Source organism: Sorghum bicolor, chromosome 2 (genome assembly GCF_000003195.3).
Source record: "Sorghum bicolor cultivar BTx623 chromosome 2, Sorghum_bicolor_NCBIv3, whole genome shotgun sequence".
Classification (NCBI taxonomy): Eukaryota; Viridiplantae; Streptophyta; class Magnoliopsida; order Poales; family Poaceae; genus Sorghum; species Sorghum bicolor.
In genome coordinates this window covers 28,655,392-28,683,325 of record NC_012871.2, presented here as the reverse complement: position 1 = coordinate 28,683,325, position 27,934 = coordinate 28,655,392, and the positions used below count along the sequence as shown (strand labels likewise).

Below are 27,934 nucleotides of genomic sequence, written 5' to 3'. Positions count from 1 at the left end.
GATTTGATGTGCTTGAATTTTTTTTTAAAACTGGCCTAAATCAACGGAATCCTAATTCCGAATCTACCCACGGGCTCGCTCCCCGCCTAGTGTCGACCCCTCCGCCTCCTCCCAGGACCCAGTATTAGTCGCCCCTCCCATTGCTCTCGTGCTCTCCACCCGCTTCCCCGCAAAACCCTAGCTCCGCGACATGAACCGTGGCGGCGATCGCTCGGGTGGCCCCTCCAGCGGCGGAGACCGCTCTGGTGCCCGGTTCCAGCGGGGTCCCTCCCGCTGGTCCGGCAGCGGCGGCGGCGGATTAGGGGGTAGCCCGCCCTATCGCTACTCCTCCCGCGGCGCGGCAGATGGAGGTGGTGGAGGGGGCGGTGGCGGTGGCGGTGGCGGTGGCGGGAGGTTCCACCCCTATCGGGGTTCTTCCGACTATTCTAGCGGCGGTGGAGGCTACAGAGGCGGTGGTGGCGGCGGGAACGACTCCGGCGAGCAGAGGCAACGATATGGCGGCGGCAACAGAGGCGGAGGCCGTGGGGATTTCCAAGGTTCGTTCCAAAATTATGTGGTCCTTTGTTATGCAATGTGATTGTTAGGGTTGTGCCAACCCAAGATGGGGAACTTGAGCTTGATTAAGCGTAGCTAGGGTTTTGGTGCTGATAGAAAGGCGTGTTTGTGACCTCCGATTATTGATGCAAATTCAATCAACTTCCTTGGAAGTTACTTGATAGAACTGACTAGTCAATTTGTGGACCTAACTGTCTCCAACAACGGCACCCAAAATACAAGACCCATTTGCTGTTTGGGCTCTACAGGCAAAGGGTTCAATACCCATTTTTTTTTGTTTTCTCCAACGACAGGACCAAAAGAGAACCCTTTCTGCAAAAGTAGGTCTTCAGGAGAGAGGATGCTCATATTTGGGTTGTGCCTCTGCTACCACCCAAAATGGGTCTCCCATATAGGAACTGTGTTGGAGGCCGATACACTACCATCGAAGATCCATTTTGGCTTTGATTTCCTTTATGGGTCCTTTGTTGGAGACAGCCTATGCCAAGCAGGATTCATATGTGTAATATGGTCATACCTGCATGTGCTATAATGACAAAACCACCCAACCTTTTGAATAGACGAGCTTCTTAGTGTTTTTGGATGTAGTCAGTGCACCTTGTCCAGGTTTTCTACATGTGAAGGGAGAGGACATCCACAGTTCTCCCTTGATGCATGGTTAACTTTTGTAACACCATGTGTTTGGATTTTTTCTTATGTTTTTATTGATATAATATGTTATAAATTGTAGAATTTGCAATTTATAGTTTGGCAGATCTGTTTATTCCAACATTTGATATTCAACTACTTAGACTGTTGAAGTGTCAATTATTGATTAGTTTTACCATGGTCCCCAAACATCTCAAAACTCCACTGTCCATTGTCAACAGGTTTACCATTGATCCCCAAACATCCCCCACACATCTCAAAAGGTTTAAATAGAGTTAGATTACATAGCTTTTATTTTAGTTTTTCCTTTTAACTTTCAAGCTTTCTACCCAATCCAACATTGCAAACATCTCAAAACTTCACTTCAATTGTGAATAAGTTTACATTTGGTATCCAAACATTTGTCAGACATCTCAAACCTTTAATAGTTAGAGTCAGGTTACTTAGCTTTTATTTAGTTTTTCCTTTTTAACAATCAAGCTTCCGTTTCAATCCAATGTTATACAGCAAATATATTGGTAAAAATTTTGTTGAATTTATCATCCATGGTAGGAATACCATATGGAAAAGTGCTGTATGTGATTGAGCTTAAGTGGAAATAAATCTTAATCCTAATCTCTTACCCTTTCTTTGTCAAATATTGATATTGCTCTTGAAAGTTCCTGCAGATCATGATAGTAGAAGTAACTATGTCAAACTTTTTGTCGGATCTGTTCCAAGGACAGCAACTGAAGAAGATGTGAGCATTACTTCCATGCTACTATCTTCTCTTCTTGCATAGTATTTTTTATATGTTTTGCTACCATCTTTATTTTTTAAACATTATTTCCCCTTACCTGATATGGTTTTATTTGTGCTTATGTATGGTGTTGTGATAACATTGCGTATCACTGTGCACAAAACTAACTAGAAGCTTGTAACTAAGGCCCTGTTTAGATCCTATGGTCTAAAGTTGGAAAGTTAAGGACTAAAACTTTAGACCATTTTAGCTCACTTGTGTGGTCTAAAGTTTTTGTGAGGTTGGCTAAACTTTGGATAACACTTTAGACCTCCTGTTTGGAGCCTCAAGAGCCTTTAGACCATGGGATTCAAACAGGTCCTAAGTTCTCTAAGGTATCTTATACAAGCTAAAAGATGCAAAAGCTATTTTTGTCATATATATCAGCTCATAGATATACAAATTTAGAGTGAATTATTGGATTTTTAGGATGCAGTCAAAGCTGCATCATTTCTTACACCTTTTCTTGTCAGCTCCAGCCTCCATGATGATCCTTGTGTTAGAGCATCCCCAACCGTTTTGCATAGTTCGTTTGGCAAATGAGGGAGTTTGCCAAGTCCCAAATAAATATGGCAAAGTTGAAAAGAGGCATTAATCACTTGGCAAAAAAGAAAATCTGGTGGCAGAAGGAGGGAGTAGTCGCGCGACCACGCACGGGGGCGACGGATTTCGCGCGAGGGATGCGATGCCAAGCGCGGAGGGGCTTGGAATATATGCGAGTCCTTCCCCTCTATTTGCCAAGTTAACAAAATTGCAAAGCCCAATTGCCAAACCGTTGGATAGGTGTTTTTTAGACTTTTTTGCAAATACATGAATGCAAAGTCTATTTGCCAAATGGTTGGGGATGCTCTTAGTTATTTTCTGGTTTGACTAACAAGTTGAATCTTGAATAAACTATAAAATATGCATTTTTTCTGTGCTTGTGATGCCTTATTTTTTCTGTTATTTAGATTTTTATTGTTTTGTTCAGTTTGTGACAGAGTTTTGTGTCTTCAGGTTCGGCCTTTATTTGAGGAGCATGGAGATGTTCTTGAAGTTGCTTTAATTAAGGATAGGAAGACCGGTGAACAACAAGGTGTGCTAAGGCTTTGTTTTTCTTGTAGTACTATCACAATCGAGTATCTCTTTTGTTTTCAGGTTTCTGAGAGGTTATAGCAGCAACAAGGTTGCATCTTCTCTCAGTTAGATTGGCGGTTGTTGATTTTCATTTCCTGTGCTTCCATTCTGTTCGTCTCCTGTGGATTCAGTAGAAGACTAGAATGGAAGCAACTAACTGTCAGCTGATTACTGCAACCTAACTAGCCACAACTCTACTGCTACACAAGGCAGCAAATTTGGTACCAAAAGCTATGTTTAGATAATATTGATCTTCTGGATGCTCTGTAGCTCTAGTACCAATGAGGTTGTAGTTTCACCTTTGCATCTGTGTGCCCTGATTTTGTGGCAAGAACTTATATAACCTTATAATGAATCAATACAAAACTTCCCAACCTTGCCTCTCATGGTTTAAGATTTATTATCCATGTAATCATGAATTGCATATGATGTGGAATTCCTTAATGTGAGCGATTGAATCCCTCGATACACGAGTTATTGGATGATGCGGTATAGCTGCATATTGCTGTCACAATTGATGGTCGCTGGTGTGTGTGGTGTTGATGACCTTGTACTGTTTGGAAATAGTGTGGTCTGCACCATCAATCTAGATTCATCTGATTCGATGGGTACCAATATTGTCATGGGTGGTCTGAAAACATGTTCCTTGAATATTATAAATCTTGTGAGTTGTGGCTTTGACTGTGATATGTTCTTGCTATATGCAATTTGTGGATATTGAGTGTAAATTTTGGATGTGCTTAGACTGATTGGATGTTGCTTCACACGACAACGGTTATGGTGATATTCACTGTTCGTTTGAAATATCTACACAAATGCAGTCTTTGTAATAACTCTTCCAGCTAGTTCCCAAGGGTGCTTAAAGTTTGTAACTCGGAGCTGAATGTTGATGACACATGATGATGTACCAGTACTGTGTGTCTTGCATCTAATGTAAGCATGGTCACTTAGCTAATGACGCTTCATCTGCTCTGTGTGATGATTGTCACTCAAAGTGCTTGGCTTGCAGAATGTTATCCGTGTGGTCTGTGAAGGGTAAGTGTTAAGCCTATTCTGGATTGGATCATTTGACATGCAGCTGATGAGAATGCACCAGACTCTTCTATTGGTCTTAGTTGCTGCTGCTGCTTATGTTATCTTAGGGAAAATTGAAGCTGAATACTGATTCTGGCTGCATTACTGTTAGAAGTGCACACCTGGATTTCAAAGCCTTCATCATACATGATTTGATTGCCTTTAATGTGAATCAATCTGCAGTTTGAAATCATATGGTTGATGCAATAGATGGATGGAAACTGTTGCTCATTATTGTTGGTGTACTTTTGTGCTAAGCAACTAGTGGACCTGTCTTCTGACAAATTATTCTCTCATTTACTGGACTAACTCTATACTTCTACCTAAAGGGTTACTCATGGATGCTATCAGATGCTGGCTGAATTGGCATCACAGTTGATTTGATTGTTTCTTTCCATGCGTACTTATATTAATTAATGTGCATTGGCTGCATTATAGACCCTTTTTTCCCAAAACCTTTTTGGTCATTGGCACAGCCTCTTATTATATCATTCTTTTGCATGAGTAATTTTCCGTGTTTTATGTAGACTATTTGAGCATTATTTACCATGCACTTTACAGTTTTTTCATCTTCTATTGAATGCATCATCAGATGCATCTGTAGAAGGGTCACCGTGGAACACCATATATAATTTAGTGGTTTTGCTTGTTCAAAGGTCATGCCATTTTGATGGCACACCAGATATCAGCTTGCTGTGGTGCCTAGTTTAATTGCCAGTGCTGCTGTGTTTCACTTTTATCAGCTTATTGAAGCTTGCCTTTTGGCAATTGCTATGCTAGATTATTACTTACTGCTATCAAAATATGCTGTATAAGGATGATGATGATGATGATGGATCTTTGTTCATGCTTTTTACTGTATTGCATATACTGGGAGCATGACCCTCTAAATCTTCTGTGGTTCAACACAAGCAACTTTCTTGGACATGTGGATGGCCAGTTTCTTATAACTTCAACACCTGATATTTGTTGCTCATTCTGTGACATTTATTTATGAGTATGACTACTTACAGTATTTGCAATTTTGGTGCACATCTTCTATTGAATGCATCAACATATGCATCTGTAAAAACGTCACCGCGGAACACCATATATAATTTAGTGGTTTTGCGTGCTCAAAGGTCATGCCATTTTGATGGATTGTTCAGATATCAGCTTGCTGTGGTGCCTAGTTTAATTGCCAGTGCTGCTGTGTTTCACTTTTATCAGCTTATTGAAGCTTGCCTTTTGGCAATTGCTATGCTAGGTTATTACTTACTGCTATCAAAATGTGCTGTATGAGGATGATGATGTTGATGGATCTTTGTTCATGTTTTTTACTGTATTGCATATACTGGGAGCATGACCCCCCTCTAAACCTTCTGCGGTTCAACCCAAGCAACTTTCTTGGACATGTTGATGGCCAGTTTCTTATAACTTCAACACCTGATATTTGTTGCTCATTCTGTGACATTTATTTATGAGTATGACTACTTATAGTATTGGCAATTTTGGTGCATCAGTGCTATGTTAAGGCCCTGTCGCTGTTTGCATTTTCTGCACAAAATGTCATCCTAAGCTCAAATGCAATTCTAACTACCACAGCTGAGTTCAGATATCCTCGAGCTTTTTGATGTCTGAAGTGCACTTATTTTCTTCATTCCATGTAATATTTGGGTGTCACTAAATTTAGTGCAGATGTTCTATGTTTTTGTTGGTGTTGCAAATACAGAGCATAGCTTAAATTGATATTGTGACATGTTCTGCAAAGAAGCCATACTTATTCTACACCCTAGGTGTAGAATGCTATTCTACATGAGAACCCAGATATATGTATATATACAAGTGCTATTCTATTACCCTAGGTGTAGAATGTTATTCTACACCGAGAATAGTTTAGTATTTCCGTTTCAGTATTGTTTAGTATTTCGCAGTCTTGGGTATAGTACTGGATCATATTGAACGCTGTTCAGTACTACTCAGTATTTTTTCTGCTCAGTTTTGGCTTACGGTGTAGAATAATATTCTACACATGCATGCATGTATATATGTATGTATGTATGTATGCATGCATGTATGTATGTATATATGTATGTATATATGTATATCAGATCACAATGAGATATACAGAAAATAGTATCAGACTGACTTTTACATTTTGTGCATTCCCAGGTTGTTGTTTTGTTAAATATGCTACTTCTGAAGAGGCAGAGAGGGCCATCAGGGGTCTGCACAATCAGTACACTTTACCTGGAGTATGTATCTTGTAAGCTATTTGTTAAGCTCTGTTCTTTGTTTGCTGATTATTGACTATAAATTTGTTTATGTTCAGGCGATGGGCCCTATTCAAGTTAGATATGCTGATGGTGAAAGGGAACGGCATGGTAATGCTGTGATCGTCAGTAGTTTACCTATTAATGACCTGTGTGCGTTGCATGTTATACTGGTTTTGAGGCAACCTTAACAATCCTACCTTCTCTATATGCTCAAAAAGTGCATAGTCAACACTAGTTTTCCCCCCTTGAATATGCAGGAGAGATGCATACCCTTGCACTAATAATATGAAGAAAGGAGAGTACCACACACACACACCCCTATCACACCCATAGTCTCACACACAAATACATCTACATAGTGCCAGCTTCTCTAAACTTTAGCACCATCCCTTTACATGTCACTTGTCACAGAGCATTTTGTTTGTTGGCATACTAGCATGTAGAGACGAATTTATCGTGCTTTCCCAATCTTGCTTTTACATTTTACAGTTACACATACATGTTTCTTGATCAATTTACATGTGACTTCTATTCTGATTCTGAATTTTTTTCTGTATCTGAAAAATACTATTCATTTAAGGATTCTTTGCTCTTTTGTTCTTTTAATCTGAGTTATATAATCATATTCAGAAAGGAAACTGTGCTTGGTTCGTTAAACGATAGTTGTTTTTCTTCAGATCTTTTATTTGTTGTACTTATTGGGCAATTTCATCAGTTTCTGTGACAAATTTGCTAGGGGCCATCGAGCACAAATTATTTGTTGCATCCCTCAATAAGCAAGCAACTCCAAAGGAGATTGAAGAGGTAAATAGGTTGAACTTATTTTCCTTTTTGTTCACGATTTAATGATTTGCTCATTTGAGCGAGTATTATGATTTAAAACTACTGCTCGGTGTCCATAATCAACCAGTGATACTGTATTCTTATCTGCATTTGAGGACATGATTAAGACAAATTTAGTAGATCGCTTTTCCAAGGATTGATGATAAAAGCATACATTTTTCAGATATTTGCCCCATATGGTCATGTTGAAGATGTTTACATTATGAGAGATGGCATGAGGCAGAGCAGAGGTTTATGAATGCCTGTTTGCTTTAGTTATACTCTTCCATTCCAACCTTTTTGTTTTAACTTGTAATATATGTAATATAAAGGCTGTGGATTTGTCAAATTCTCATCAAAAGAGACAGCAGTGGAAGCAATGAATGCCCTTAATGGGACTTACATAATGAGGGTAAATTTCTCTGCCAACTGACATATTGTGTGTATAGCTTTCTGGATAATTATGATGTATTTATTTCTGTAATTAGGGGTGCGAGCAACCATTAGTCATTAGATTTGCTGATCCTAAGAGGCCTAGACCTGGAGAATCGAGGTGATTAACAAGTGTGACTATGTTTCTTTGTTGCATAGCATATGCTATTTTGTTTACTTAAGTATAATCATTACCATTTCTGCTCTCTGATTTACCTTGTTAGGGGTGGCCCTGCATTTGGAGGTCCTGGTTTCAGTCCTCGATCGGATGCAGCACTTGTTATCAGGTTTGAGTTCATTACTTATTCAGTAATTTTTTCTCAAGAACAATTAAGTTAAGTTGGTAATGAGATGAAACAGGCACGGTCAAAACTCTCACATGAGTTGTTGATGCTAAGGGCATCTACTGAAGTGCATTTGTGAAAACCAAAAATTAACTCTAGAATAACACAGTAGCTCTAAAATAATCTGCAAAAGAGGTTTAAAGTAGGATAGATAAGGTATTATGATATAATATAGACAACAATGAAATGTCTGAAAGTGAAACAAGTGCTAGCTTCTTGTATTTTCTGCCTTACAGAACCTGTCTAATAATCAATTGAACTAATTTCTTAATCATAGCTTCTGCTCCTTTTTTTTTTATATGACATTCAAGACAAGCTAGTAGTTTATTCTCGAACTAATTAGCTTGTCCAAAAGGCCTAAGTGACGAAACATTTTATCAATGATTTCAGGTCGTCCGATTAATCGCGTTTAGTCGTCCAGGTCGCTCCTAGGATTCGATTAGTGTCCGACTCGATTAGTTCGACCAGAAAGCTGGTCGTCCGATTAATCGTCGATTAATCGCGATTAATTGGACGACCAGGCTTCTGTTTTTTTAGGCCTTTTCTAACTGGGACTGGGCTAATGGGCTTTAAGTTTTTGGCCTGTTAGGGTTTAGATAGAATAGAGGGGCTTCAGGGGGGAGTTTGGGACAGCAATATGGACCTCTGGACAGTGCAGAAAAGAGAAGAAACCAACTCCCACAAGTAATTCACTATCTAAACACTAATGTAGTCTTGATGCTGGCTTGATTGTGTATATTATATAGTATAGATGGAGGTATATATATAGGCATATATGCCCTGAAATAGCTGGACGACCAGGTGGACGACCAGGGTCGACCAGGGCGATTAATTCCCCTGGTCAACGATTAATCTCAATTAATCGCCTGGTCGGTCCTAGAGCGACCAGCTTCGACCAGTCAACCTGAAATCATTGCATTTTATATTTAACAATGGACGGAGTACATGGAGAAGTTTAGCAGTTCATTGGAGGTTTCTTATTGCTATTCATTATTTATAATTCAGGCCAACAGCCAATCTTGATGAATCAAGGGGCCGGCATATGCCTCCAGAATCTTGGCGTCCATCAAGTCCAAGGTCAATGGCACCTAACCAATATAATAATTTTGGATCTGACAATCCCTTGGCACTAAGTTGTGGCACTGTAACATCAGCAGATAATAATGTATGTTTCAAGTCGATCCTTCATTACGGTTTTACTTTTGTTTAGTCCATTCCTGACTTTTGGTTCCAAAACATGGTAGGCTGCTTTTCGGCCTCCAATGTTCCCTGGAAATGGTTCCTTGTCAAATCAGACGGCTGTGCCTACTTCGTCACACATGGTATAATTTGGAATATTATTACTTCCTTTTATCTCATGATTTTCCTTTAATGGAAATTTGTTATGCCATAGTGATGGGGACTCTGCTTTTTAGGGCATGAACACTTCCATTGTACAAGGACACCATATAGGAGGCCAACAGATCCCACCCTTGCAAAAGCCACCTGGTCCACCACAGAATTTCCCTGTACAACTGCAGAATGCTCAGCCAGGACAGCCTCTGCAGGGGCCTATTCCACAGATTGGGCAACTTCAGGTCCCACAATCCGCGGGACCTGTTTCATTTGGCCAGAATATTTCATCTATGCAATTACCTGGCCAACCTCCTGCGTCACAGCCATTGATGCAACAGAATGCTTCTCTAGGTGCTTTACAGGCCCCTCCATCTGTACAGTCCAATTCAATGCAAGCTGTTCCTGGCCAGCAGCAACTTCCCACCAGTGTCGCTCCCCAAGTGCTCCAGCAGTCGATGCAGCAGATGCCTTCACAAGCACCACAGTTGCTGCTTCAACAGCAGGCAGCTTTGCAGTCTAGTTATCAATCTTCACAGCAGGCGATTTATCAGCTTCAGCAACAGCTACAACTAATGCAGCAGCAGTCTAACCTAAATCAGCAACCCTCTGCACAGGTTCCTAAACAGCAGGTAATTGGCTACAACATTAGACAGCAACTTATGATACAAGACCATTCTGCATTTATGCTTCCCTTGTTGCTACCTTGCATTGTCATCATTTATATGTTTCTGTTCTTAGTTGGATCTGTTACATATTCAGTTAAAATGCATTCAAAGTTTGTATGTAATTCTTCATTTTCAGTCTGGGCAGCCAGTGCAGTCTAGTAACCCTAGTGCTCCAGGTGCCATTATTCCGATAAATATTAATGCAACTCCGCAGCAGGTTGGTTCACCTGCAGTTTCTTTAACCTGTAACTGGACAGAGCATACCTCCCCTGAAGGTTTTAACTACTACTACAATAGCATTACTCGTGAGAGTAAGGTGAGGAATGATGCTCATCGTGTTAATTTTTGCCAATTTTGTGGTTTATTCATACGAGCTACTGTGTCCCTGCAGTGGGAGAAGCCTGAAGAGTATGTGCTGTATGAGCAGCAGCAGCAGCAGCAGCAGCAGCAGCAGCAGCAGCAGCAGCAGAAACTGCTTTTGCTTCAACAGCACCAACAAAAGATTGCTGTGCAGCAACTGCAGTCACCGCCACAGGGTCAATCACTTATATCCATGCAACCGATTCAACAGCTTCCCCAGGCACAAGGACAAACACAAATGCATATGAAACAGCAGGTGCATATTCTGTTCCGTCATAGTTTTGGTTTGTGGGATATTATTTTTGTTCCAGATTGCAATCTATAGTTTTATATTGGTATTTTGCTTTTGTCCAGATATGCTTAAAAGAGAACTCTTGGATGAACTGAAGTTATTCAAATGCATTCTCCTTTTTAGCATTTTTCTTGCTGTAGCTCACATCCTATATATTCAAATTGGTTACTTTTGAATTTCATGTAAAATTTTATTTACTATCTTCTTTTTCAGTGCTCATAATACAAAAGAGGATAAGGATATATCAGTTATATGTATATGGGGCCTTAAGCGTTTATACCCTTGTTTTGAACCGAAATGGTGATTTTACCCTCATTTTTTAAACTTTGTGATTTTACCCCTGCGTTTCTGAACTGAAGGAAGGGTTTGCCCCTGTTCCGTGAAGTCCAGTTAATGGTGTTAACTTTTGGACGAATAGACAAATTTGCCCATGTGATTTTACCCCTGTTTTGTTATATATTACCCCTATATCAAGATTAAAGTTTTTGAGATATTTGGTAGGGATGTTGGCAACAAAATTAGACATAAACTTATGCATTCATTTTATTATTATAAATATGAGTAAAATCTGTCAAATTTTGTAAAATTTGGACAAATTTTATGTCAAATTGAGACACACAAAACTTATGTAATTAATAATCCATTAGGGATAACCAAGTGAATCTGTCCAAATGCGTCTGGCACAGGCGCACAACTAAGGATAATTACAGATGGGGCCCATTAGTTATTATGGATAGCTCCAAAAGTACTACTAAGTCGCAAGTCGAGGGGTGAGGAGAAAAGAGAAAACACACTCTGGGAACCAGTACGGCGGTGCGCCTTGGGTGGCATGGTCCCACATAGACGAGCTGGTGGAGCGTGTGCGGGTGCTTCGCCTGCAGCACCTCTATTGCCGCCACTGCTGCCCACACGGTGTCCCTGACTGCTCCCGAGCCCACAGCGGAGCGGAGCGTGGTGAGGAACGCGGCCGCGTCAGTTGTGGCGAGCCCCATGGCTTCCATGGCCTCCACTCTATGGCGAGCCCCGCTGCCTCCACCTGCCGCTTGCAGTGTCGTGCCATGCCTCAGAAGAGGTTCTTTAGATCGAGTAGGTAGGAATTGTGGCCATGCTGCGCACACTGGCTCGCCCACTGGAGCAGTGATGCCGTGCACACCAGCTGAAGGGGCACAGCCACCGGCTCGGCACCGCTGTGCGCCCAGCCGTCGGGCACAGTTGCCGGCCCGGTCGTGCCGCACAAGCTCGGCAGTGGTCGTACCCTAGGTCACCGCTGCTGTACTATGTGGGTCTTCTCTAGTTGTAGTGTAGAAAACGAAGGAGCGAGAGACCAGCCAGAGCAAAAATCAGTTGAGGGGTTCTTTCGCATGGATTTCTTCTATTGTTAAATATTTTTCGCGATTTAACCTGACCAAACATAACACCGTGACAAAACAGGGGTAAAAGGAGGCTTCAATCTAGAATTGCGAGGGCAAAATCACAAAGTAGAAAAACAGGGGTAAAATCACCATTGGCCTCTAGAGTAAGGGTAGAAACACCAAATTCCCTATATGTATTGAGCCGTTATCTCTTGTTTTACTATCTTTTAGTTGTCAAGTCCTGGAAACTTTGCCCTTGGCCTTTGTTTTTCATATGGTTTTATGTGTTATTCTAAATTTGTGATATTCTAAATTTATGGATCTCAAACTTTTATGCAGGAATTAAATTATTCCCAATTTCAGGCAGCTGGTTCCATTGATCCCAACAGGATTCAACAGGTACTCTAGTTTATTCCGTTATCTAAATGTCCTAGTGCTGTGACTACTTTATTCATATTCCCAGTCATGGCGCTTATTCTGGTGACATAATGTAGGGCATTCAAGCTGGGCAAGAACGTGCTTGGAAAAGTTAAAGCTGCAGGTAACCAGAATCAGTGGTCTTCCTTCGGACATCTGTGGATGTTCCCCTGATTGGAAACATGAATTTGCGACCCAAAGTTCTCATTATCTGTTATTTGAAACTTTGTTTTGCTTAACCAATTGGTGCAACAGCCACAAACAATGATGTACTTTAGGTCGTAACATGTTGCTAAAAAAAGAAAGAAAAAGAAAATAGCCCTATCACAGCTATTATTAGCTCACACTCTCGATGTTTTCCTTTTCGGCTCATACTTTGCTCGGACTTTTCCCTCCATTTTCCAGGTCGCAATAATAAAGCACTAGTCAAGACTCAAGAAGTGAACAAAGCCTTTGTGCTGTCCAATTGTAGGAGCAGCTTGTCTAGTGCCTCCACAGCCTGTCCCTCATGCCGATCAGTGTCACTCCGGATTAGATTAGACTGATATGTAGATGGTAGAATCCTGTATCTGTACATTATTGCAACCTAGGCCATGTATTCCATGTACCTGATTCACCATGTTCTCCAGGCGGGGCTGCCTTGCTGGTGTCCGTACGAAGGAGTTGATGTCATCACATGTGTTTTCCCTGTGATTGTGGCATGATTTGTGATGTTCGGCGCGATGTTTGGGCATTACATTTGACGATCTGGTTATTTTGCCTCGTTCTGTGTGCTTCTGATACGAGTTGCGAGGAACCATGCTACTGACTTGCTGTCCATTTCTGGCGTATCTCTTAGGCCTTCTTTAGTTCCTAACCTAAAAAGTTTTTACCCATTACATCGAGATACATGGTTGAACACATGAAGTATTATATATAGATAAAAAAATGTAACATCCTTGATGTTACGGATAATAAAATTAGATCATGTTATCATAAGCATTGCATAGCATATTTGTTGAGCACATTCAATTTGGTTGCTTGTGCTTAGGAACTAAAGTGTGCTTGTGTTATGAAATGATGCTAGTGGGGTTGTGAGATCCTTGGAGGGTTCTGAGGAAATGGGGGAGAAAACCCTAATTTTAAAACCCTAGTTTTGTCTCCTTTTGTGTAACTTAAAAACTAAGCAAAATTTGGAGATGAGTTCAAAAGCAAAGTTGTAAATCTTGATAAGATGTACAACTTTGGTGTTTTTAGTTTTTGAAGTTTCTAAACAAAATTATTCAAAGTAATTTTGAAAATATAGATTTCTAGACATTGTTCCCTTTTCCAATTTGAATCCCTAATTCAAAATCTATTTGGAATCTTGAAAAGTGATCAACATGAAAGTTGTAGAGCTCATCAAACTGTACAACTTTTATTTTGGGAATTTTTCAAGTTATTGAGAAAAATCAAAAGTAATTTGGGAATTTCTAATTTGCCCCAATTCAAATTGGAATTCTCCCCAAATTGGAATTTTGAATTTCAAACTGTTTTCCTCAAATTCATGCTCTTCCACTCAAAATCAACTCTGGACCCTTAAAGATGTTTTGTAGCTTTTAAAATTCTGAACAACTTTTGTTTTAGCAGAATTTTGACTTTAGTTCAAATTTTGGAAGTAATTTGCAAAAAACAAAAAGGAGTGGATAGGGCCTGCTACAGTGATCCGAGGTGGATCACGGGGTCCGATCGCGCGCGGCCGCCGCGCGTGCAGCGCCGCGTGCGTCCTCGCCGCCACGCACATGCCTGCATCGCTCGCTAATGTGGAAGCTCCGTGTCTTCTCCACTCGTGTTAAAAGCCGCTCCACCGGCCGACGCGCCTCCGTTTGCCTCTGAGAGCACCGACGACCACGCCCGCGCCACTGCAAAATTCGCCGCCGACACGCCCTTTTCACCTCCCTAGTGTGCAGCTTCCGCTTCGCCCACTTAGCTACCTCCTCGACCCATCACCGCACGTTCCAACCTCTTGAAGCTTCCAGCCAAGCCCATCGTTTGCAACTCCGGCAAAAACGCCGCCGCAAGCGCCTCACCGCGGCCAGCTCTTCTCCGAGCCTCTCTACCGCCGCTGCCTACTCCTTTGAAGTCGCAGTGAGCTACTGGTGCTTGTGCGCCCCTTGGGTTATGCTCTACTTGCTTGTGACGACCGGTGTTCGCGCGGCCGACGTTGCCATCCGCCGTGGATGCGGTCGAAGGGCATAGCGGCGCGTAGAACGTCGCCTGAGTGCTTCAGGGGTTGCGCGAGGAGGTGGAGATGCTAGCACGCTCCGCCACGGGGGTCGGAAGCTCACCGACGGCGTGCCTAGGCTCGCCGGAGCCGCGGCGAGAGGTGGGAGACGGATCTGACGGGCGGGATCCGCCCGTCAGTGGTCGTGTGAGAGAAAGGGCAGCCTGTGCGCGCGCGGGAGCCGCGTGGGCCGGCCTGGGCCGAGGTTAAGTGGGCCAGCCGCGCCCGCACAGTGTGATTTTCCCTTTTCTTTTTGTATTAAAAGTGATTGATGTTTGAATTTGTGTAGAAAATTATGTGCTGATCCAAAAATAGTGGAAATATTTGGGTATGTTCTATGCAGTGAGTAGAACATAGGAAAAATGTTAAATTCCATGTTCTGATGATTTGAACATGTATAAAAAATTGTATCTTTTTTAGTAAATAGAATTTCCATGATTTTTAGGAATTTATTAATATGTCCAAAAATCACAAAAATTTGTGAGATGTCTCTGAATATTATTTCCTGGCTTCCCACAAAATTTGGTGACATTTGGATAAGATCTGATCAAAATATTAATAGACTCTTAATTAATAATTAAGTAATAATCCTAAAATAATTAGATAATAATTAGTTTCATTTCCAAATCAAGATTTGAGTAATTTTGGGATTATGTAATGACCTGAGGTCATTAACCTTAATGGCCTTTGGCATTTAGCTATTGTTTGGTGTTAATACTTAATTACTGTCTTTGATACTTAATTAAGGATTAATTAAGATAAAAAGGATTAATAATTAGTTAATTAAGAATAACTGTAAATTAAGAAAGGTCTTAGCCTACTGATGCAACCTCTTGGGTAAAAACACTAAAGTAATAAACAACTTTAGTTATTGTTTAGCCTGTCTTTGCACCGAGAAGGAAAGTTGTACTCGACTCGGTCCTTCTTATGTATTGTGTTAAGCATATCATGAGCATACATCATTTTACGTATAGTGCACGTGACCGAAGAAGCGACCGTTGAACCGAACCCCGAGGTTGGTGTTCCGTTTGAGGAAGTTGGATCCGAGGCTTGGGAAGTCTCCGAGGAACCCACTTAGCTCTGCAACCAAGGCAAGCCCCGGATGCATTAACCCTTCCTTGAATGTTTTAACTATTTTATCACTTATGAATTGAAATTGCTGCATTACGTAATTAAGAATTGGGTTCAACCTATCTGTTGCATTTACTACCTTGATATTTGTTATCCTGTCCTTGGCACCTGTTTTATTTTAAAACTGCATAGTAATGCTTAGCCCTGCTTATTAGATAGGTTTTCAACTAAGAAAGTTTGAAGGGTGGTTGTGGAATACTTTTATGGTCAATGATGTTTCAACTTGAGACCGTTCGGTGGACTTGCTTTAAGAATAGAGTCTTAAAGTAGTGTCTCCAACTATGTCGATTAAAGACCGGTCCGTTCATGGCCTGCTGGGTTGAGAATTTATAGTACTAGCCACTTGCCCTCGGTAAGCCTGGTCTTGTGATTCCTCGATGAGAGCAGCTACTCGCGCACTGGACTTGGAGCGATGGCGAGAGTAGCGTGTACCCTCCTAGCAAATGGGCTGGACGGTGGAGTACTGTGCTCTCGTGTGCCGCGAACCCGCTCAGATCTTGGGAAAGCTAGATTTGGGTTGACATATGCAAGATTTGGTTCTACATATGTCGGGTGGTTAGGAACTCCAGCTGGATTGCTAAGCGATTCGAATCGTCGTTGCTCCCCGTATGGGAGACTCAATTCCTTAGACCCTCATCGTAGTTAAATATGCAACTAAGTTATGAACTGGGGAAAAAGAAAATGTCTCATAGAGTTCGGATCCCAATTTCCGGACTCAAAGTGACATGAAGCTATGGCCGTCGGATGAATAACACTTTTGTTAAGGACTAAGGATTCACAGACTTGTCTGTGAAAAGCAACTAGATAGACTGTCCTCGAATTCCTCGACCTCTCGAGGTGAGCAATTCGTGGCTAAAATTTGAAAGTAAGGATGCACTAGTAGTAAGCTTTTATGCAAAACAACTTGGCTCCTTGCTCAACCACTGCTTGTCTACCCTAAGCCTGCATTCCTAAGTTCTCCTCTTTTTCCGCCGGTTAAGCCTTGTTGAGTACTCCAGTACTCAGGGTTTTATAACCCTTGTTGCAGGTGAAGCTCAGGAGCCGACTTGTTTCGGACCCTGTTGTGTGACCGTCGTCGAGGTTGACGACGAAGAAGAGTGAACGTGACCCGGGGCTGGGTGTGTAAATTTGTAATCTTTGAAATATGGTTAAAGTTGCTCCGCTGGACCTGGCTTGTAATAACACTTTATCTGAGTCTTACTTTAATGAACTACTTTTGTAAATTAAGTTATATAATGCTTCCGCTGTTTTACTCTGAAATGCTAATTTGGTTACCTCCTGTTTGTGATACTGCAATGTCTTCGCAATGAATGATCCTGGTGTTAATGTGGTCACTTGCTATCCTATAAGGGCGAGAAGAAGAAGTTCTCGTTAATTGACCATTGCTAGTGGTCAGGGCAAGTCCTTTTGTTACGCCACAGGTAGCAGTGGAATGGGTGTCTTGGGGCACTCATCGGGCTTCTAGAGTAGATGGATCCCGGCATCTCCGTCAGAGGTCTTTGGGACAATGACAAGAGTCGGTGGGCCCAACTACTTAGGACGTTTTGCCACAGCTGGTATCAGAGCATTCATTGCTAAGATGACTGTTGTATCCTTTGAAAAACCTCAAATCTGTTTGGATCCAATATTTTAAACTTGCCTATTTTGAGACCAAGTGCTTTAGCTTTACCTTATCCTTGTCTGTAGGTTTTACTAGAGTTTTTAAGGCTATGTGGAGGAGCAGCATAAAGTATGGCCCTATGTTGTAAAATATTAAGTGATATAATTATGAATTTCTATTGCGAATCGTAAGTACGTGCATGCATCATGATATATCACTTGGTTAATTACCTTCCTCTTTATTCGGGTTGGGTTGTATATGATCATTCCTATTCTTGCTAGCCTTTAAGGACTACCTTACTAAATCTAAACTTACCCTCTACAGGATGGGCCGTTTGAAGCAAACTCCCCACAAAAGGACAGGTCCTAAAGGAGTGCCCCGACATCAGTTGGCCCCGAGGAATAATCAAGCTAGTAGCAGTCGCTCCCAACCTCAGCAGGAGATAGAGAAGTTGGCAGTAGAGTTAACGGAAGTGACTAGAGAGAGAATATTCAACGTTATGGAGATTGGCGAGCTCAAAGCCCAATTGACAAATCAAAAAACAAGCCATAGAGAATTGCGAGGCGATGCTGACCCGCATGGTGGAAGAGCAAAACGCAGCCATTGCCCGGAAGGAGGAGGCCAAGAGTACGCATATGCACGAGCTGACCCGCATGAAGGCCAAGCTGAGTAAAAGTAAGTACACCGAGAATTTATACAAGAAGATGGCGGCCACTGTCACCGCACAAAGGGACGTCGCATGGCAACGGGAGGATCAATTGCAGCTTGAGAAACTTGAGCTGGCACACCATCTAGACACAATCAGTGATATGGCGATGCAATACCGAGATATTGCATTCGACTTGTATCATCAGCTTCACCCACCTCCAGGGGATGGGGAGATGGATACTGATGGAGAGCTAGCAGATGGGGGAGAGCCTGACCAAGACCCCAGCAGTGAGGAGGAACCCGACTCTGGTGACGACAACTCGGGGAACGACCATGGCGATAACGACGACGACCCGAGCTATGGTTCCGACCACACTGATTAGTTCGGTGGAGTTGCGGGCTACGTCGGTGCAGAGCTTGTTAGACTACCGTAGTTGGGTTGGGGTTAGCGGTAAAGTGTGTTAAGTTTGAAAAGTTGTACTCGTTTGTTTTAAGTATGCTGAACTGTTGTATGATAAATAAGTTGAGTTATGTAAAATATGTTTGTGAGATGTGGGCTTCAAGAGGTAATAAGTAAATGTAATTGTTGTAGCAGATGCCGATGGGCACCCTCGGATCTGATGGAGCTAGACCTTCCCAGGGAGGGGAGGACATCCCCAACCCTCCACCTGCTCCACCTTCTCTGGCTGATGCAATTGCTGTTCTTCTGAGTGCCACCACAGATAATGCTCGTCTGTTGCGCGAGTTAGCACAGCGACAACCCCATCCTCCCCCAAACTTCCAAGCACAGAATAACCCGGAGGGAGAAACTCGTTACGTGGATTTCACTGAGACGAGGCCCCCAATGTTCACAAAGGAAGATGAGCCCTTGGAGGCTGATGACTGGCTCCGAACAATGGAGCATAAATTCAGCCTGATCCGTTGCTCAGAAACCCAAAAGCCCCTCTTCGCAGCCCAACAGCTTCGGAGAGCTGCAGGGGCCTGGTGGGAAAATTTTCTTGCCATCCAGACTCCTGGACACCAGGTCACCTGGACAGAGTTCAAGGACGCTTTTCGCGCCCACTATATTCCAGAGGGACTTATGGCAATGAAAGCAGAAGAATTCCTTGCCTTGCGACAAGGCGATAAAAGTGTGATGGAATATGTGGCCAAATTCAATCACCTTTCTCAGTATGCCATTGAGCATGTGAACACTGATCGGAAGAAGAAGGCCTGCTTTATGTGTGGCCTCAATACAAAACTACAAACAATGATGACTACATGTCAGAATGCTACTTATTATGAGGCGGTTAACATTGCTATCGCCTCAGAAGAGAAGAATAAGAAGCACAAGGAGGCAAAGAAGAAGGCTACTTCTTCCTCTTTCTCTGGTCGCGGCCAAAAGCGCCAGAGAATCATTTACCACCCTCAGAGCCACGGGCGCTTCCCGGCGCAGCCACCTTTTTGTGGTTCTTTCCCTCCTTTATAGTTCTGACCTGGGCAGCAGGTTTATCCTAGGCCTATTGCCGTCGCTGCAGCACCACGCCAGCCGAATGCCCCGCCGAACCACAATTACCCTTGCTATAATTGTGGTAAACCCAGACATTTCTCCAAGGAATGCCCCTACCCTCGACAAAATAACCCCAATTTCCAAAGACCGCCTACCGGCCAACCTCAACCGAGCCAGTTTAAAAATGTGGCTCAAAAGGGTCCAAATGCACAGAGGAGTAAACCCGTAAAGAAGGTTGGACAAGTTTTTCATACGGAGGTTGAAACCATACCGGAAGGAGAGCCGGTGATGATGGGTACGTTTCCTGTTGCTAATCATCCTCCCTTAATGCTTTTTGATTCCGGTGCATCCCATACTTTCATCAATCGCACCTTTGTGATAAAGCATGAGATACCCATCGGGGAAACTAAAGATCATTTCTATATACAGTCGCTAGGAGGACGACTGAGTTCTAAGGAAATGGTTTATGAGATACCCATTGAATTTGGTGGGCATAGTTTTCCTACCAGCATGATTGTCCTTAAAGATCAAGATATTGATGTTATATTAGGCATGAACTGGATGGCACAACGAGGGGTTGTGCTAGACATCCTGCATAGAACTATCAAGATGCCATTGCCCAATGGTAATTCTTACCTTCTAATCCAACTAGCCACTCCAAAATGGGCAATTGAACAAGTTCATGCCACCACAGTGAAAGAAGTTGAAAATATCTCGGTGGTTCGGGAATTCCTGGATGTGTTTCCTGAGGACCTACCAGGTCTGCCACCAGACCGAGATGTTCAATTCAGTATAGAATTAAAACCAGGGACAACCCCAATTTCTTGAAGAGCCTATCGAATGGCACCAAATGAACCGGCTGAATTGAAAACCCAATTACAGGAGTTGTTGAAGGGTTTTATTCAACCCAGTTCATCTCCATGGGGTTGCCCAGCTTTATTTGTGAAAAAGAAAGATCAGACATTAAGGCTATGTGTTGATTATTATCCCTTAAATGAAGTGATGATTAAAAACAAGTACCCATTGCCCCGCATTGACCTGCTATTTGATCAGTTAGCCGGGGCTAAAGTATTCTCAAAAATTGATTTGAGATCTGGGTACCATCAAATCAAGATTAAGCCGGAAGATGTTCCCAAAACGGCTTTCACGACCTGCTACGAGCTGTATGAATATCTGGTGATGTCTTTTGGTTTAACCAATGCACCAGCTCACTTCATTTACTTGATGAACTCTGTCTTCATGCCAGAGCTAGACAAGTTTGTAGTCATCTTCATTGATGACATCTTGATCTACTCTAAAACAAAGAAAGAACACGCTGAACATCTGAGGATTGTATTAACCCATCTGAGAGACCATCAACTATATGCCAAGTTCAGCAAGTGTGAGTTCTGGCTGGACAAAGTTCATTTCCTGGGTCATGTATTTTCAGTGGAGGGAGACGCTGTAGACCTAGGTAAAGTAGAAGATGTCTTGAATTGGAAGCCCCCTACTACGGTGCATGAGGTTCGTAGCTTTTTGGGTATGGCGGGAAATTACCGCCGTTTCATTACTGACTTTTCAAGGGTCGCCAAGCCAATCACAACCTTGCTCAAGAATCAAACAAAATTTGTTTGGTCGTCTGAATGTGAGCATGCCTTTCAAACCCTGAAAAGGTTGTTGACTACTGCACCTGTGTTAGCCCAGTCGGATATTGAGAAGCCCTTTGATGTGTATTGTGACGCATCAGGAATAGGGATGGGCTGTGTGCTAATGCAGGAGGGTCGAGTAATTGCATATGCATCTAGGCAGCTTAAGCCACACAAAGAGAATTACCCGACCCATGATCTTGAGCTAGCCGCCGTAGTACATGCCTTGAAGATCTGGCGCCATTACTTACTGGGAAACACTTGTCATCTGTATACAGATAATAAGAGCTTGAAGTATATTTTTACTCAAGCCAAACTCAATATGTGCCAGCGAAGGTGGCTAGAATTGATCAAAGACTACGATCTTGAGGTGCATTATTACCCAGGCAAGGCGAATGTAGTAGCTGATGCCCGCAGTCGTAAGGCTCACTGTAATTGCTTGACGGTGACACCTAGAGATATAACTCTGTGCCAAGAGCTTGAGAACTTGGGAATGGAGATGATTTCCCAAGGAAGTCTAGCCAATTTAAAGATTGACTTCAATCTCGAAGCTGAAATCATAGCGGCATAAAAAGAAGATAAAGACATGAAATACCTCAAGGAGAAAATTGCTAATAGATCCCCCACAGACTTTAAGGTGGATGATGCAGGAGTAATTTGGTTCAAAAACCGGTTAGTAGTTCCAAAGGTACCTGAGCTACATCAGCAAATCCTGGATGAAGCTCATACCACAAGGTATTCTATTCACCTAGGAAGCAATAAGATGTATCAGGACCTGAAGCAGAGGTTTTGGTGGACGAAGATGAAAATAGAAATAGCCCGCTATGTCGCCCAATGTGACACTTGTTGAAAGGTCAAAGCCGTTCATCTCAAATCTGCTAGAGAGTTGCAACCCTTGCCTATTCCAGCATGGAAATGGGATGATATTAGCATGGATTTCATAGTGGGATTGCCCAAGATGGCAAAAGGCTTTGATTCTATTTGGGTCATTGTGGATCGTCTTACCAAAACGGCACACTTTTTGCCTATGAAGATGTTATATCCTGCTTCCACATATGCCAAGATCTATTTTGATCGTATATTAAGTCTGCATGGGGTGCCAAAGACAATAGTGTCTGATAGAGGCACTCAATTTGTCTCCCAATTTTGGAAATGCTTACATGAATCTTTGGGCACCAAACTTTTATACAGTTCAGCTTATCATCCTCACACGGGTGGGCAAACTGAACGGGTGAATCAAACATTAGAAGATCTATTGAGATCAGGTGCCCTAAATTTTCTAGACAAGTGGGATGACTGCCTGCCTCTAGCAGAATTCTCATATAACAATAGCTATCAAGAAAGCATTAAAATGGCTCTATTCGAGGCATTATATGGCCGTCGATGTCGAACTCCATTACACTGGTCTGAACCTGGTGAAAGATGGTTCTTTGGGGTTGACTTGGTGAAGGAAAATGAAGACAAAGTCAGACAAATTCAAAATAACTTGAAAGTTGCTCAATCCCGACAAAAGAGCTATGCTGATAGAAGACGTGGATCCTTAAGATTTACTAAGGGTGACCATGTGTATTTAAAGGTATCTCCGATGAAGGGAGTGAATCGTTTCCGAGTTAAAGGCAAGTTAGCACCTCACTACATTGGTCCATTTCCAATCATCGACCGGTGTGGACAGGTAGCTTACCGCCTTAAATTGCCCGAATGATTATCCGGGGTACACAATGTGTTTCATGTATCCCAATTGAAGAAGTGTCTTCGAGTACCAGACCGGGTCCAAGATTTTGAAGATGTGGAACTTGAACGAGATCTGACTTATGTAGAATATCCCATCCGCGTACTGGACCAAAAAGATAGAGTTACCCGAAGAACAACTACCAGGTGGTACAAGGTGCAATGGAGTCAGCACTCGGAGGAAGAAGCCACATGGGAATATGAAGACTATCTGATGGAGAACTTTCTCAAGTTTCACGCTTCTCTTTAACACAACATCTTATAAGAAGAAGTGTACTCTAGAGGGGATAAAGGGTAACCGAAACCATGTACCTAATGTACATATATGTTTATAATGAAATGTTCTTCCCCAACCATTTATCTTGTGAAAAAGCTAATGATAGATTAGCTTGACAAATTTCCTTTTCCATTACTTACCCGAAGGCTTTAAATCTCAGGGACGAGATTTCTTTAAGGGGGAAGGGCTATAACATCCGTGATGTTACGGATACTAAAACTGGATCATGTCATCATAAGGATTGCATAGCATATTTGTTGAGCACATTCTGATGCATCAACTTAAAACAAGTTTAATTCGGTTGCTTGTGCTTAGGAACTAAAGTGTGCTTGTGTTATGAAATGATGCTAGTGGGGTTGTGAGATCCTTAGTGTTGGAGGGTTCCGAGGAAATGGGGGAGAAAACCCTAATTTTAAAACCCTAGTTTTGCCCCCTTTTGTGCAACTTAAAAACTAAGCAAAATTTTGTAATGAGATCAAAAGCAAAGTTGTAGATCTTGATAAGATGTACAACTTTGGTGTTTTGAGTTTTTGAAGTTTCTATACAAAATTCAATGTAATTTTGAAAATACAGATTTCCAGACATTGTCCCCTTTTCCAATTTGAATCCCTAATTCAAAATCTATGTGGAATCTTGAAAAGTGATCAACATGAAAGTTGTAGAGCTCATCAAATTGAACAACTTTTATTTTGGGAATTTTTCAAGTTATTGAGAAAAATCAAAAGTAATTTTGGAATTTCTAATTTGCCCCAATTCAAATTGGAATTCTCCCCAAATTGGAATTTTGAATTGAAACTGTTTTCCTCAAATTCATGCCCTTCCACTCAAATTCATGCTCTTCCACTCAAAATCCACTCAAAATTCTGAACAACTTTTGTTTTAGCAGAATTTTGACTTCAGTTCAAATTTTGGAAGTAATTTGCAAAAAACAAAAAGGAGTGGATAGGGCTTGCTACAGTGATCCGAGGTGGATCACGGGCTCTGGTCCTGCGCGGCCAACGCGCGTACAGCGCCATGTGCGTCCTCGCCGCCACGCACCTGCCTGCCTGCCTACGTCGCCCGCTAACGTGGAAGCTCTGCGTCTTCTCCACTCGTGTTAAAAGCCACTCCACCGGCCGACGCGCCTTCGTTTGCCTCTGAGAGCACCGAGGAGCCGCGCCCGCGCCATTGCAAAATTCACCGCAGACATGCCCTTTTCACCTCCCCAGTGTGCAGCGTCCGCTTCGCCCGGGACTTAGCTACCTCCTGGACCCCTCACCGCATGCTCTAACCTCTTGAAGCTTCCAGCTGAGCCCGTCGTTTCCAACTTCGGCAAAAACGCCACCGCAAGCGCCTCTGAAAGGTCCAAATGGCTAGAGGGGGTGAATAGCCTATTTAAAATTTCTACAAACTTCTCTAAGCAAGTGAGTTAGTAAAACAAATGGCGAAGTGATTCTAGCACTAGCTCCACTAAGCTATGCAAGCCACCTATACAAACTAGTACAAGGCTAAACACTGAAGCACAACAACAAGAGAACTAAGCTAAACAAGCTACACAACTAGCAAGGTATGCACAAAAGTAAAGGAGAGGTGAGTGATTGTTATACCGACGTCGTAGAGTAGAAATATAGCCAATCAATCAATCACAACTATAAGAGAATCCTCGGCAAGAGATGACACAAGATTTTTTACCGAGGTTCACTTGCTTCCCGGCAAGCTAGTCCTCGTTGTGGCGATACACCCACTTGATGGATCACAAGCTAATTGGCAATGCAAAGCCAAACCCTCAGCGGGTGCCGCACATCCACTCACAAGATGGGGATCCTCCAAGCCACGAGCAATCCACTAGAGTAGCCAATTGCGATCTCCCGCGGGGAAGGCTCAAGAACCCCTCACAAGTCACTTGGTGAGGCTCGAAACAATCTCCAATCACGAGCTCAACACCACCGCTGCTCCAAGCCATCTAGGGCATCGGGAAACACCCAAGAGTAACAAGAAATCCGCAGCAAACTCAAGAATCAAGTGCCACTAAATGCAACTCTCAAAGCAATGCACTTGAATCTCACTCAATCTCACTAGAATTAGCAATCAAGCAACGAGATGAGTGGAGGGAGTGTTCTCTAGCTCAATGTATGTCTCAAGTAATCAAAAGGGCAAGAGTGAGCCTCCCAAAGTCGGCCACCAACTATTTATAAGCCCCCTCAAAGAAACTAGCCGTTGGCTGTTTTCACTGGGCTGAAAACGGGGGCACCGGACGCTACTAAGTGAGCACCGGACGCTCGACTCCCTACGTTCGGTGCACTGGAGTTGGCCATGTGTCCGACCTAAATCCGCGTGTCAGATCCTAACGGTCACCTGCGGATAACCGGACGCTCTGCAGGTCCACACCGGACGCGTCCGGTGCACACCGGACTCATGCGCAGAGAGGGTCGCAAAACGCAGGGTCACCAGACGCTAATCATCGGTAGCGTCCGGTGCTCACTGGACCCATGCGCGGAGAGGGTCGCAAAACGCCCTCACACCGAACGCTAACCACCGGACGCTCTCAGAGTGCGTCCGGTGCTCAACCCTAGCAGGGTCAAGCACACCGGACTCTGAGGCTAGCGTCCGGTTTCTCCGCACTCAGCGTCCGGTGAGTGTTTCTCAGTGAGAAAACACTCCCGCGACTTCTCCAAAATTCCTACCGGCGCAATAGAAAATATACACTTATTTTTCTCAAAAGCGCCGAATGTGCAAATGTGCTAACACCAACAAGTGTCCACCCTAGGAACCCAAACCCCTCTCAACCCTAGGAACTCCACCTCCTTTGCAAATGTGCTAACACCAACAAGTGTCCACCACCAAAGTGCATGTGTGTTAGCTTTTCACAAACATTTTCACCAAAGGAGTTAAGTTAGCACTTTACTAGATCCTAATGCATATGCTCAAGACAAGGACCTAGTAGCACTTGATTCGAGAGATAACCGTGATTTCCCCTCTTGATAGTCGGCTATCTATCCTAAACCCGGTCAATCACTTCTCTACTCATCTTAGACCTGCAAAAGTAAACCCTATGTTTATACCTTTGCCTTGATAACTTTGCTCCTCGTCTATCATCAAGATCTCCACATCAAGCTTCATCTCTTTGTAGTCATGTGGCCACCTCTCCATGCCACCATGCACCTTCATCACATGTGTTGCTATGCCTAACTCAAATCACTTAAACACAAGGCATTAGCAACTTGGTGTCATTAATTACCAAAACCAAACTTGGGCTTTTAGCCTCACCGCGGCCAACTCTTCTCCGAGCCTCTCTACCGCTGCTGCCTACTCCTTTGAAGTCGCGGTGAGCTACTGGTGCTTGTGCGCCCCTTGGGTTATGCTCTAGTTGCTTGTGACGACCGGTGTTCGCGCGGTCGACGTTGCCGTCCTCCATGGATGCGGCCGAACGGCATAGCGGGCCGTAGAACGTCGCCTGAGTGCTTCAGGGGTTGCACGAGGAGGTGGAGATGCTAGCACACTCTGCCAGAGGGGCCGGAAGCTCGTCGACATCGTGCCTAGGCTCGCCGGAGCCGCGACAAGAGGTGGGAGTCGGATCTGACAGGCAGGACCCGCCCGTCAGTGGCCGTGTGAGAGAAAGGGCAGCCTGTGTGTGCGCGGGAGCCACGTGGGCCGGCCTGGGCCGAGGTTAAGCGGGCCGGCCGCGCCCGCACAGTGTGATTTTCCCTTTTCTTTTTGTATTAAAAGTGATTGATGTTTGAATTTGTGTAGAAAATTATGTGCTGATCCAAAAATAGTGGAAATATTGGTGTATGTTGTATGCAATGAGTAGAACATAGGAAAAATGTTAAATTCCATGTTCTGATGATTTGAACATGTATAAAAATTGTATCTTTTTTTAGTAAATATAATTTCCATGATTTTTAGGAATTTATTAATATGTCCAAAAATCACCAAAATTTGTGAGATGTCTCTTAATATTATTTCCTAGCTTCTCACAAAGTTTGGTGGCATTTGGATAAGATCTGGTCAAAATATTAATAGACTCTTAATTAATAATTAAGTAATAATCCTAAAATAATTAGATAATAATTAGTTTAATTTCCAAATCAAGATTTGAGTAATTTTGGGATTATGTGATGACCTGAGGTCATTAACTTGAATGGCCTTTGGCATTTAACTATTGTTTGGTGTTAATACTTAATTACTGTCTTTGATACTGAATTAAGGATTAATTAAGATAAAAAGGATTAATAATTAGTTAATTAAGAATAATTGTAAATTAAGAAAGGTCTTAGCCTACTGATGCAACCTCTTGGGTAAAAAGACTAAAGTAATAAACAACTTTAAGAAGTACTCAACTCGGTTCTTTCTTATGTATTGTCTTAAGCATATCATGAGCATACATCATTTTGCGTATAGTGCACGTGACCGAAGAAGAGACCTTTGAACCGAACCCCGAGGTTGGTGTTCCGTTCGAGTAAGTTGGATGCGAGGCTTGGGAAGTCTCCGAGGAACCCACTCAGCTCTGTAACCAAGACAAGCCCCGGATGTATTAACCCTTCCTTGAATGTTTTAACTATTTTATCACTTATGAATTGAAATTGCTGCATTACGTAGTTAAGAATTGGGTTCAACCTATCTGTGGCATTTACTAGCTTGATATTTGTTATCCTATCCTTGGCACCTGTTTTATTTTAAAACTGTGTAGTAATGCTTAGCCCTGCTTATTAGATAGGTTTTCAACTAAGAAAGTTTGAAGGGTTGTTGTGGAATACTTTTATGGTCAAT

General features: G+C 42.7%; 1 protein-coding gene across 4 annotated transcripts; it reads left to right on the top strand.

Moving 5' to 3' along the window:
* Nucleotides 111-13,222, top strand: LOC110432370 (flowering time control protein FCA). Of its 4 annotated transcripts, none has more exons than XM_021452630.1 (18): nucleotides 111-536; nucleotides 1,872-1,942; nucleotides 2,978-3,056; nucleotides 6,323-6,405; nucleotides 6,483-6,534; nucleotides 7,142-7,230; nucleotides 7,433-7,499; nucleotides 7,581-7,660; nucleotides 7,737-7,801; nucleotides 7,905-7,967; nucleotides 9,030-9,189; nucleotides 9,269-9,346; nucleotides 9,440-9,988; nucleotides 10,239-10,340; nucleotides 10,416-10,640; nucleotides 12,368-12,427; nucleotides 12,523-12,569; nucleotides 12,851-13,222. In XM_021452630.1, exons 1-17 carry the CDS (start codon nucleotides 191-193, stop codon nucleotides 12,559-12,561), a joined length of 2,208 nt encoding a protein of 735 aa, XP_021308305.1. In that variant the 5' UTR covers nucleotides 111-190; the 3' UTR covers nucleotides 12,562-12,569; nucleotides 12,851-13,222. The 4 variants fall into 4 exon arrangements, with proteins under 4 accessions (XP_021308305.1, XP_021308303.1, XP_021308306.1 ...); XM_021452628.1 differs by having other exon boundaries at nucleotides 10,161-10,340; XM_021452631.1 differs by having other exon boundaries at nucleotides 10,242-10,340; nucleotides 12,851-13,206.